Source organism: Poromitra crassiceps (genome assembly GCF_964638095.1).
Source record: "Poromitra crassiceps genome assembly, chromosome: 3".
NCBI classification, from domain to species: Eukaryota; Metazoa; Chordata; class Actinopteri; order Beryciformes; family Melamphaidae; genus Poromitra; species Poromitra crassiceps.
In genome coordinates, this window is record NC_139625.1 from 1,544,005 (window position 1) to 1,556,724 (window position 12,720).

Here is a 12,720-nt window from a genome sequence, read left to right on the forward strand (position 1 = left end):
CCCTCCAGTAGCATCCAGATCTCCCACATTCATTTGCTGTCAAAACCGCTCCAAACGACATGAAAATCTGCAGCCCTTCATGATGATCCGAGTCAAAAATCATTGCTGCTCCTCTGACATAGTAAATAAGAGCCAGTCAGGGTCGTTTGGACTGCTGATACAATACATGAGCACTTTTGAGGTGTTCAAGTCCTATTCTCCACCTTTTTTTGATAAAATACATCTCTTGGATGCTCCTGAGGTTACATCACTGATGTGTTCAGGAGCATTTTATCAATCTATTCTCTGCCTTGAATCATTCAGAGGTTAAATTAGACTGTATGATAGTTATTTGACAATGCACTTTGTTTAGTCATCAGTATGGCCTTAAGTATGCACAAGTTGGTAGTGTAGAGACTTGGAACGATTCACTGATGCATCCCCCCCCCCCACTTCAGACAGTTGGGTGATTCTGAGTATCCCGCACAGGTGTCACTTTATGTAATGGATTTTTTTTTGCAAGATGATTGACTTTGTTGGGAAACTGATGAAAGTAATCTGGGTCACTATGATAGACCAGAGGCACAAATGATGCATAGAAAGGAAGATTGTGACATTAAATAAAACCGACTGGTTCTGCAAATCTTGTACCAAGTATTCAAGTACTCAAAGCTTCTTTGATCCAAGTTGACACACAAACACTTTATTTCCAGGGCTAATAAGCTCAAACTCCTGAAACAAATCTTAGGGAAATATCTCCTGGCTAATTGCACATCCACAAAAGTTAATTTAGGTGGAATTAACCTTTAATTCAAGGTTTAACAAACTAGTTGCAGATGTAACTTCAGCTATGACACTTGAACTGGGTAATGACTGGGTGAATGTCAATGTGAAAACATTCTTTCCCTAATTTTTTTTCAGGTTAGTTTTGGTACCACGACAGTGATCATGTATTCCATGAAACAAAGGAGGGACTGGAGCACACGGATACATGTGCAGCTTTTATTAGTGCAAACAGCTGCACATGTATCAGTGTGCTCCTCACGGATACATGTGCAGCTTTTATTAGTGCAAAAAGCTGCACATGTATCAGTGTGCTCCACACGGATACATGTGCAGCTTTTATTAGTGCAAACAGCTGCACATGTATCAGTGTGCTCCTCACGGATACATGTGCAGCTTTTATTAGTGCAAAAAGCTGCACATGTATCAGTGTGCTCCACACGGATACATGTGCAGCTTTTATTAGTGCAAACAGCTGCACATGTATCAGTGTGCAGCTTTTATTAGTGCAAACAGCTGCACATGTATCAGTGTGCTCCACACGGATACATGTGCAGCTTTTATTAGTGCAAACAGCTGCACATGTATCAGTGTGCAGCTTTTATTAGTGCAAACAGCTGCACATGTATCAGTGTGCTCCAGTCCCTTTGTTTCCTGGAAGTTTCCTGTCCTCAAACTGAGAAGCACCTGGTTCAGCTGTATTCTGCTGGATGATGCGTGGAGAACCTTCTTTCTTATAATCTATTCCGTGTTTGTCTGGTATTTGTCTTTATGAAGTTCCCCACAGACAACAACCTAAAGGTCAACATTTTTCTCTCCACTCCACTTATTGGACATTTACAAGTCTAATAAATGTTTAGAGAAACTATACTGAATACTCCACAAATAGTATTATGTTGTATTTAAGTTATGCATCTCCAGCTAATTCTTACATTTTTTATCTTATTTTGTACTTACCGTACTCATTTTATTAGAGAGAAACTCTCCAGCCAGCAAACTGGCAGCAATACTATTAGGAATAATGTTGACAGTATTCTAACAGCTCATATCCTGTTAACATTAAAGTTTTGGATGATATGAAGGACAGGAACTTAGTACAGCTTTTAGCTCAAACCTGAAGAGGAATGGAGGATTTCGGGAGCAAAATCATTACATCTGCTTTATTCAGAACATGAACTCATAGCTCCAGACAACACTAACCTACGCTATTTCATTTCTGACAAGTTAAGATTGTTTCCATTTTGTCACATTCTAAGAGCCAAGGTAAAAATTACAATGAAATATGATTCATGATTATTCTATTGTCAAACAAGTGAAACGTGTCCACAAACTAGCTCCCCTTCCATTATTTATTTGGCCATACTGAAATCATTCATCAATTAATCAATGCACTTCATTTTATTCCTTCTACAACATACAGGTTCCTTCTTAAAAACATTGTTTTACTTTCACAACTTCCCTTCCCCCCTCCCATCTCATTTTCCATTCACATGCCAACTGACCACATTCCTCGGACCTTCCACAAGCGTTTCCAACAACAGTAAAACTGGATGCATGTTAGTCTAATGTTCCACGACTTCCTAAACACGACTACAAACTACTTTTTAATGTTAATAGAGATTAAATAGCAAGACTTCTCCAGTCTTCAGGAAGCTTCATGCTTCATCTACTCTGTGCACAGGACAGCGACTCCGCGCTCATAGAAGTTATGCGGGTCTTCCTTGGTAGCGATGTCAAAGTCGACGGTGAAGATCAGGTCTGACCTGGTGAAGTTCAGGTACACCGGCAGAGTCACCTGTCGGGAAGAGAAAAACAACGTGCGACTTAAAAAGCTGAATTCAATCAGGGTTCATACAGACATTACAAAACAAAATTCAAGTGCTTTTTCTTAATTTTCAAGGACTTCACGCAACTCAAATAATTGTTTTTCAAATATAAATTTGGCCCAAAAGGGGCCTCAAATATGCATGATATTACATTTTGTCTTTAACAAGTTAATTCTACCATCAATCTTGTGAATGGGATGGGAAAATATTTGTCTAAAGATTGCTTTGACTGAACAGATGCTCATACCTCTCAGTAAGCGCCTTTTGTCTTTTTAATACCAACTTTGGTCAAAATATAAGACGTGACGTCACTGACAGACAGCATTATGTGGTTCATGTGAAAATCAAGGACTTTTAAGCACTTTGTTTAAAAAAGGGGCTATTTTCAAGGTATTCCAGGACTTGAATTTCTTCTCTCAAAATCCAAGCACTTCAAGCACCTTGGCAGAACCAATGGCCTCAAAGGATTTTTCACAAACTAGCCGGACAGTATCTAAAGTGTGATCATAATTAGCCAGAAGGTGTATAGTGACGAGTGTTGGGTATGCATGAGATGGTTTGTTGTTCGTACCATGTGTCTCTTCTCTGGGCTGCACTGGTTGATCCAGCGGAGCTGAGTGAGAGGCAGCTCAGTGGAGATGGTGGTGGACAGAGACAGCTTGTTGTTGCCACATGTCGCCCCCTGCAGTTTCAGACCTGGAAGCAACATTGAACATAATTAGAACCGTTGATCAAAACAATCGACCAATCTGCAGTACATTAGGACATGTTAAGATGACGGGCAAGTGGGATTAAAGTCGAAATGAACCCAACGGAATGCAAGTAGCGCAAGGGTCGGAGACGTTTCAGAGTCTGAAAACAAATCTTGTCTGAGATGACAGGGTTGAGAGGCGGACCATAATAGCGTGTCAATGATTTGATTTGACAATTCTGGGGACTGGCTTTGGCCAATCCTGGCGTGTTCCGCCCCCAAATCGAGTGGGATTCAGCGTGTTGTCGTGCTACGCGAATGGGATCCGCCGAGTACCAGGCAGCCAGCTGATTCTGTGTGGAACCGATGCATGAGTGCTGCCCGCCGGTCTGGAATCTCTGAGGGGCGACCCCTGACAACGAGGCTATCTGAGCTAGTTATGCTATTGCGGTAAATACAATATTCCTGGATTGCGCGTTTAACGAGCCAGTTACATTTCTTTGCATTCTTAGACATTACCGTTTGCTTTATTTTGTATGTTACATACAATTGGTCAAGTTATTAGTAGTTTATGGACTTGAACTTCTGCCAGATTACAGACACCAGGCACCATTTTCTCCTTCATTTGGAAGAGAAAATTCTCCTGAAATAAAGATTAATTGACAGCTGCATGTCATGATATGATTGGTTGAAATGGGGTAGAAATCTAATAGTACTATGTGACGTCAGCAAACTGTAGATTATTGTTATGAATGAAATCTTCAAAAATGAACTTTTGATGTGAAAAAGTGTGGAAAAACTAAAGAAATTAGATTTGTGATTTTCTTTGGCATACATTATTAAATAGGTACACTGAATACCCAGGTATTTGAACTAAAATTAAAGAAAATACATGTTTGGGTTCAGCTCGACTAAGCGTTCGCATTGTCTCAGAAAGGCATGTGTATACCCACCCACACATTTGAACCCATGTCCAGATCCTTTCCAAAAAATTTGAATATCATGGTTTTCTTCCATAATTGCTTTCAAAAAGTGAAACTTTCATAGATTATAGATTCATTACACAAAGTGAAATATCTCTAGCCTTTATTTGTTTGTTTCATTTTTCATAATTTTGGCCTACAGCTCCAGAAAACCCCCCAAACAGGATTTCAAGAAATTAGAATAGTGTGAAGAAAATCAGCAGTTACTTCTCAGTATGACTGACTCCAGCCTCAGTCCACTGACTCCCCCTGAATCTCCGCCAAATTTTTGAATCGTCTTTGCTTGACAATCCACTGAAGCCCACGATCATCCATGGTATTTCCATGATATTCAGATTTTTTGGAAAGGATCTGCATGTGTGAAGGACACACTTAACTTCTATTGTAATCCCAAACTCAACCCCCCCCCCCCCCCCCCCCCGACTACAGCAGGTGACGTGCTGGTTGTCTGACCTTTGATGCCGAAGCTGCAGGCGTCCAGCGCGGCGCCCTGGGCGTTGGTGACATTGACCTCCAGACACAGCTCTTCCAGAGACCAGCTGTTCACCTGGGCCACGTACTGGCGGGTGGCAGTGATGTAAGCCTCCGGCACAAACAAACCGCCCAGGCACACGTGGATGTTCTGGAAGGGAGGAGGGGGGGCAGAAAAGTGTGAGAAAGAAACCTGTGTCAAAAGAAGTTAGCATTTCAAATGAAGTCACTATATCTCAAGTCGGAGTCGAGTCTCAAGTCCCCAGTGTTCGAGTCCGATTCACCAAAGAAGAGTGTGAGTCCCCATTACCCGAGTCTGAGTCCAAGTCCGAGTTACTGAACATGAGCGTGAATCCACATGTAGGTGGAACACGTGTCTGCCATTGCATGAAACTGAACAATGTTACGGTATTAATATTATTATAGCTACAGTACCAATATCTTATGTCAAATGATTAAAGACCATTACAAAAAAGAAACGTAAAAAAAAAACAGTCTTTATCAATGAACAAGTCGGAGTCGGAGTCTCCAACTTCAGAGTCCCAAAGCATGAATGCTCGAGTCCCAGTCATCAGTGCAACTCGAGTCTGAGTCGCGGACTCGAGTACAACACACACACATTACCCACACACATTACCCACACACACACACACACACATTAACCCCCCCCCCCCACACACACACACATTACACACACACACGCTCACACACAGGCTGTGAGTGCTTCAGTCTATTTTTGAGGAATCCATCATGATATGAAGAGATCCCAGGCTGGTTTAATGCTTTATACCAGCGGTTCTCAAATGGGGGTCCGAAGACACCCAGGTGTCCTTGAGGGGGTTCCAGGGGGTCCCCAGCCAAAAGGGGGGTAATTGATTTTCGCTATATTTCCATTCATAAGTTAACAATGACTATTTTGGTCATAGGTTTTATACACTTTCTGTAATAAAACATCTAAAAGCATCAATCTTATTATCATATGGGGGTCCGTGGTCTAATCTTTGTCAGTTTAGGTGTCCTTCATGTGAAAACATTGGAGAATCAAAGTGTTAACTGTACCTTCAGCTCCTTTGCGCCCCCACTGGCGGCTGCCTGGGAGATCTGCTGCAGCTGCTTGATTCTGTCACTGAAGTCTGCCACCCACTGGATCACAGTCATGGATGTGGGAACTGTGTAGCGACACCAGCTGCGAGGGAGAATACCTGGAGACATAGCACAGGGAATTAATAAGCAACGATGATGGATGAGTAAAGGTGTTTTATTGTGTTAATAAAGTGAACATGAGGGCTGGTTTTCCTAAGATGTTACCTTTAACGAGGCTATTGATAAGTGTGCGGAGGTCATTGGTCTGCTTCTTCTTTCCTTCACACACGTGCACCACATCCGACAGATCCTGACGGATCTCCTGCAGCATCTTGCCGCCCATCTTCACCTCGCGCTCAAAGAAGCGGAACAGTGGGTCCTGGTGTGTGTGTGTGTGTGTGTGTGTGTGTGTGTGTAAAGGAAACATTAACGTAAATGCAGACACTGGGCAGTTGCATGGGCGACAAGGCATCAATACATAGAGAGGCAAAGTGACCGCCTACTTCCTGCTTCAGCACTGTACCAGAGATTTTTATCTGCCATTTATTTTCCCACAGACATTTCGTAAAATGCTTTTAAAGGTAGTTTTACTTGGTCAAACCAAACGGTTCAGATATATTTACAATCGGGAGAGACCATAGAACATTTCACTGGGACCAAAACTTAAAAAAAACATCGGAAAACTATTTTCTTTAAATCCTCAGTTTTTTACATTTTGGTCCGAGTGAAATGTTATGTGGTCTCCTCCGTTTCTAAATATATCTGTACCGTTTGGTTTGAACAAATAAAACTATTTTTATAAGCATTTTACAAAATGTCTATGGGAAAATAATTGGCAGATGAAAATCTGTGATACAGTGCTGAAGCAGGAAGTAGGCGGTCACTTTGCCTCTACACATTTAATTCAAACCTGACTATACTTCCATTTGTTGATTACATTTTACCTGTACGTTTGACAGACAAGCGTATGACAAAAGCTGAAAAAACAAATCTAAACTCTGCTACCATCCACCATGTTTCCCGGCAGTTACCTTGATGTTCTCCACTGTGCGTTTGAGTGGATTAACTGTTTGGGGGATGAGCTGCAGCCAGTTGGAGGAGGTGGTGTGGAGCGTCCTCATCCAGGCCGGCTGCGTGTCCGACGTCGACGTGCTGCGCTGCTTCTTCTCCGTCTCGTACGCAAGGTCATCCTCATCCTCCAACATCTGCATTTTCAGCATCTTACCCATCATGTCAGTGCCTGCGCAGCCCAGCAGAGGGAGCCAGCGAGCAGGGAGGTGAGGGAGAGGTGGAGGACAAAGGCCAAGGTGGCAGGTAGGGGAACAAGAAATTAATTGTGGACCAAAGAAACAAATAGCTTACGAAGGATGTGTTAATACGGGATTTGCTTATCAAAATCAAGAGATGTGCCAGTCAGACAAACAGATCAGAAATACACAGAGTAGGATCACGGATAGAAAAGGCTTCAGGCAAAAGACCTGACTAGATAAAGACAGATTGCCATCAAAATAAACATTTAGCGAGGGAGATCATGCATTTGTTGGTAGTTATATGAACTGGATTCCAGACCAAATTGGATCTGTCACAGAAATGAACACAAGGGGCTGAGACAGAAACTAAAGGGTGGGTGAGATGTGCAGTTGAGGGATGAAGGAGAGGGACAGTATGGAGGAGATGATCCAAGCGATGGATGCTTTGGAGGCTGGAACAGTGGGAGAGTGGAGGTGTGGAGCTCAAACTGACAGAACAGGGAGGGAGGACACGGTGCTACTACCATCATGCTACGGGCTGGTGGAGAGTGTAGCTTTAGGCGCCATTCAGACACAATCCAATGAGACGTATTGTAGTCCGGCTGTAGTCCGCGTCGGGGTGGGCGGATCTCACTTAACACCCCCCCCCCTCCCCCCTTCTGCCTTCTCCCATTCAAAACATGTGAGCGAACGAACCAGGAAAAGAAACTGGAAAAACTAACTGGAGGATTTTTATTGTGACGAGAAGAGATATACATGAGAGAGGAGAAGAGAGAAACAAGAGCAGAGCTCTGTGTGTGTGTGTGTGTGTGTGTGTGTGTGTGTGTGTGTGTGTGTGTGTGTGTGTGTGTGTGTGTGTGTGTGTGTGTGTGTGTGTGTGGCTTCTAGATTGGCCTGCGGAGCGTGACGTAGGGCTGCATCCTCCAAAAGTTGGATCGCCCTGAGCTCTCGCGCGCGTACGACCTCTGCGTGTTTTTCACGCATACCCCACTGCGGGAGCCTGTCGGACTCCCCCCATTGACTATGAATGGAGCGCGGAGGGGGGGGGGGGGGGGGGGGGGGGGGGGGAAGGGGGGCAATGCGAGCGTTGGATTGTGTCTGAATGGGCCCTTAATGTGACTAGCATCATGCTACGGGCTGGGCCCTTAATGTGACTAGCATCATGCTACGGGCTGGGCCCTTAATGTGACTAGCATCATGCTACGGGCTGGGCCCTTAATGTGACTAGCATCATGCTACGGGCTGGGGGAGAGTGTGGGGTCGTATCACAGCAAAGCAACATGATGGCTGTGAAATACAGCTGCTGGAGGGCGAGGACACACACCCTTCCTTTGGGCAGAATACCTCCAAACACTATAGCTTTTAATACCTCCAAACACTATAGCTTTAATACCTCCAAACACTATAGCTTTTAATACCTCCAAACACTATAGCTTTTAATACCTCCAAACACTATAGCTTTAATACCTCCAAACACTATAGCTTTTAATACCTCCAAACACTATAGCTTTAATACCTCCAAACACTATAGCTTTTAATACCTCCAAACACTATAGCTTTTAATACCTCCAAACACTATAGCTTTAATACCTCCAAACACTATAGCTTTTAATACCTCCAAACACTATAGCTTTAATACCTCCAAACACTATAGCTTTTAATACCTCCAAACACTATAGCTTTAATACCTCCAAACACTATAGCTTTTAATACCTCCAAACACTATAGCTTTAATACCTCCAAACACTATAGCTTTTAATACCTCCAAACACTATAGCTTTTAATACCTCCAAACACTATAGCTTTAATACCTCCAAACACTATAGCTTTTAATACCTCCAAACACTATAGCTTTTAATACCTCCAAACACTATAGCTTTTAATACCTCCAAACACTATAGCTTTAATACCTCCAAACACTATAGCTTTAATACCTCCAAACACTATAGCTTTAATACCTCCAAACACTATAGCTTTAATACCTCCAAACACTATAGCTTTTAATACCTCCAAACACTATAGCTTTAATACCTCCAAACACTATAGCTTTAATACCTCCAAACACTATAGCTTTAATACCTCCAAACACTATAGCTTTTAATACCTCCAAACACTATAGCTTTAATACCTCCAAACACTATAGCTTTTAATACCTCCAAACACTATAGCTTTATACCTCCAAACACTATAGCTTTTAATACCTCCAAACACTATAGCTTTAATACCTCCAAACACTATAGCTTTTAATACCTCCAAACACTATAGCTTTAATACCTCCAAACACTATAGCTTTTAATACCTCCAAACACTATAGCTTTAATACCTCCAAACACTATAGCTTTTAATACCTCCAAACACTATAGCTTTAATACCTCCAAACACTATAGCTTTTAATACCTCCAAACACTATAGCTTTTAATACCTCCAAACACTATAGCTTTAATACCTCCAAACACTATAGCTTTTAATACCTCCAAACACTATAGCTTTAATACCTCCAAACACTATAGCTTTTAATACCTCCAAACACTATAGCTTTAATACCTCCAAACACTATAGCTTTTAATACCTCCAAACACTATAGCTTTAATACCTCCAAACACTATAGCTTTAATACCTCCAAACACTATAGCTTTAATACCTCCAAACACTATAGCTTTAATACCTCCAAACACTATAGCTTTTAATACCTCCAAACACTATAGCTTTAATACCTCCAAACACTATAGCTTTAATACCTCCAAACACTATAGCTTTAATACCTCCAAACACTATAGCTTTTAATACCTCCAAACACTATAGCTTTAATACCTCCAAACACTATAGCTTTTAATACCTCCAAACACTATAGCTTTAATACCTCCAAACACTATAGCTTTTAATACCTCCAAACACTATAGCTTTAATACCTCCAAACACTATAGCTTTTAATACCTCCAAACACTATAGCTTTAATACCTCCAAACACTATAGCTTTTAATACCTCCAAACACTATAGCTTTAATACCTCCAAACACTATAGCTTTTAATACCTCCAAACACTATAGCTTTAATACCTCCAAACACTATAGCTTTTAATACCTCCAAACACTATAGCTTTTAATACCTCCAAACACTATAGCTTTAATACCTCCAAACACTATAGCTTTTAATACCTCCAAACACTATAGCTTTAAGCTACAACTAGGCTAACTATGGCTACACACTTTGACTACTACCATGTACTAGATTGATACTCGGGGCAACAAACTGCTAGTCTGCTACCACAGTAAACCAACTAGAGAGGTGAACTGATGAGTGAGTCAATGTATGGAAGTTTAGCAGAGGAAGCAATTCTAACATTTTCTCTAGTGACCACACACAGGGTTAGGGTTAGGGTTAGCCCCTAACCCTAACCCAACCACACACAGGCGGTATTCTGCCCAAAGCACTGATGCTCCCTGTTAAAGTAAGAACAGTTAAGACACTGGAAGAGACGCACTCGTAGATGCTAATGATAATAACATAAAATTCATGGATCGCCAATGAGAGAGAAGGACCAAAGAAAGTCTGAAGAGGTGATCACATGGCGGATGAGGAAGAAGAATGGAAAGGCCCCGTCATCCTGTAGACTACTACAGTAAACCAGAGTACGGTAGTCATACCCTGAGTAGTGTCGTCCTGTAGACTACTACAGAAAACCAGAGTACGGTAGTCATACCCTGAGTAGTGTCGTCCTGTAGACTACTACAGAAAACCAGAGTACGGTAGTCATACCCTGAGTAGTGTCGTCCTGTAGACTACTACAGAAAACCAGAGTACGGTAGTCATACCCTGAGTAGTGTCGTCCTGTAGACTACTACAGAAAACCAGAGTACGGTAGTCATACCCTGAGTAGTGTCGTCCTGTAGACTACTACAGAAAACCAGAGTACGGTAGTCATACCCTGAGTAGTGTCATCCTGTAGACTACTACAGAAAACCAGAGTACGGTAGTCATACCCTGAGTAGTGTCATCCTGTAGACTACTACAGAAAACCAGAGTACGGTAGTCATACCCTGAGTAGCGTCGTCCTGTAGACTACTACAGTAAACCAGAGTACGGTAGTCATACCCTGAGTAGTGTCATCCTGTAGACTACTACAGTAAACCAGAGTACGGTAGTCATACCCTGAGTAGTGTCGTCCTGTAGACTACTACAGTAAACCAGAGTACGGTAGTCATACCCTGAGTAGTGTCGTCCTGTAGACTACTACAGTAAACCAGAGTACGGTAGTCATACCCTGAGTAGTGTCATCCTGTAGACTACTACAGTAAACCAGAGTACGGTAGTCATACCCTGAGTAGTGTCGTCCTGTAGACTACTACAGTAAACCAGAGTACGGTAGTCATACCCTGAGTAGTGTCGTCCTGTAGACTACTACAGTAAACCAGAGTACGGTAGTCATACCCTGAGTAGTGTCGTCCTGTAGACTACTACAGTAAACCAGAGTACGGTAGTCATACCCTGATTAGTGTCGTCCTGTAGACTACTACAGTAAACCAGAGTACGGTAGTCATACCCTGAGTAGTGTCGTCCTGTAGACTACTACAGTAAACCAGAGTACGGTAGTCATACCCTGAGTAGTGTCGTCCTGTAGACTACTACAGTAAACCAGAGTACGGTAGTCATACCCTGAGTAGTGTCGTCCTGTAGACTACTACAGAAAACCAGAGTACAGTAGTCATACCCTGAGTAGTGTCGTCCTGTAGACTACTACAGTAAACCAGAGTACGGTAGTCATACCCTGAGTAGTGTCGTCCTGTAGACTACTACAGTAAACCAGAGTACGGTAGTCATACCCTGAGTAGTGTCGTCCTGTAGACTACTACAGTAAACCAGAGCACGGTAGTCATACCCTGAGTAGTGTCGTCCTGTAGACTACTACAGTAAACCAGAGTACGGTAGTCATACCCTGATTAGTGTCGTCCTGTAGACTACTACAGTAAACCAGAGCACGGTAGTCATACCCTGAGTAGTGTCGTCCTGTAGACTACTACAGTAAACCAGAGCACGGTAGTCATACCCTGAGTAGTGAGCAAGACCTTCTCAGCATTGCTAGGCAGCCCAAGCCAAGATGGAGTCTGGGTGTCGGGAAGCATCTCCACCCAGTGGATGAACTCCTCACGTCTGGAAAACACAATTAGACTGCTTTAGGTTATCAGACTCAGGAAGCACCATCATACTAAATAATTCAGAAACTCAGGTGTGGTTTCCATCAATCAAGAGAGATTATAGACCAACTACCACCTCAGCGCTCAATGAATTTAATGTGTTGTTGTTGTTGTTGTTGTTGTAGTAGTAGCAGTAGTAGAAGAAGTAGTAGTAGTAGTAGTAGTAGTAGTAGTAGTAGTAGATCATCAATACTGACCGAATGCCGTCTGGCATCTTGATGTCCTTGTGTCCGTCCACCTTGAGAGCCAGTTTGAACTCACTGTCGAAGCTGGCCTTGGTGAAGATTCGGTCCAGGAAGGTGTTGAGTAGCCGCTGGTCAAACTCGTTGTCAATGCGGCCGCCATAGATAGACTGTGCCATCAGGGTCTTCAGGGCTGCCCAGGGGATCTTGTCTGGTGCAATGTTCTGACGACCCTGTGTGTACCAGTGTGTGTAGGGGTGAAGTATACGCAAAGAAGTCA

At 42.6% G+C, this 12,720-nt stretch overlaps 1 protein-coding gene across 2 annotated transcripts in view; it reads right to left on the bottom strand.

Annotated features, from left to right (window-relative positions):
* Positions 1–1,950: 1,950 nt before the first annotated feature.
* The window catches only part of dync1h1 (dynein, cytoplasmic 1, heavy chain 1), a 77,957-nt gene continuing 67,187 nt past the window's right edge, over positions 1,951–12,720 (bottom strand). For both annotated transcript variants that reach the window (XM_083633986.1, XM_083633985.1), the window contains exons 71-78: positions 12,456–12,673; positions 12,111–12,214; positions 6,848–7,056; positions 6,042–6,195; positions 5,793–5,935; positions 4,716–4,884; positions 3,160–3,284; positions 1,951–2,557 (exon numbers count right to left, since the gene is read on the bottom strand). In XM_083633986.1, the coding sequence (XP_083490112.1) occupies positions 2,429–2,557; positions 3,160–3,284; positions 4,716–4,884; positions 5,793–5,935; positions 6,042–6,195; positions 6,848–7,056; positions 12,111–12,214; positions 12,456–12,673 (1,251 nt within the window). In that variant the 3' untranslated portion in view covers positions 1,951–2,428. The remainder of the gene's footprint in view (positions 2,558–3,159; positions 3,285–4,715; positions 4,885–5,792; positions 5,936–6,041; positions 6,196–6,847; positions 7,057–12,110; positions 12,215–12,455; positions 12,674–12,720) is intronic.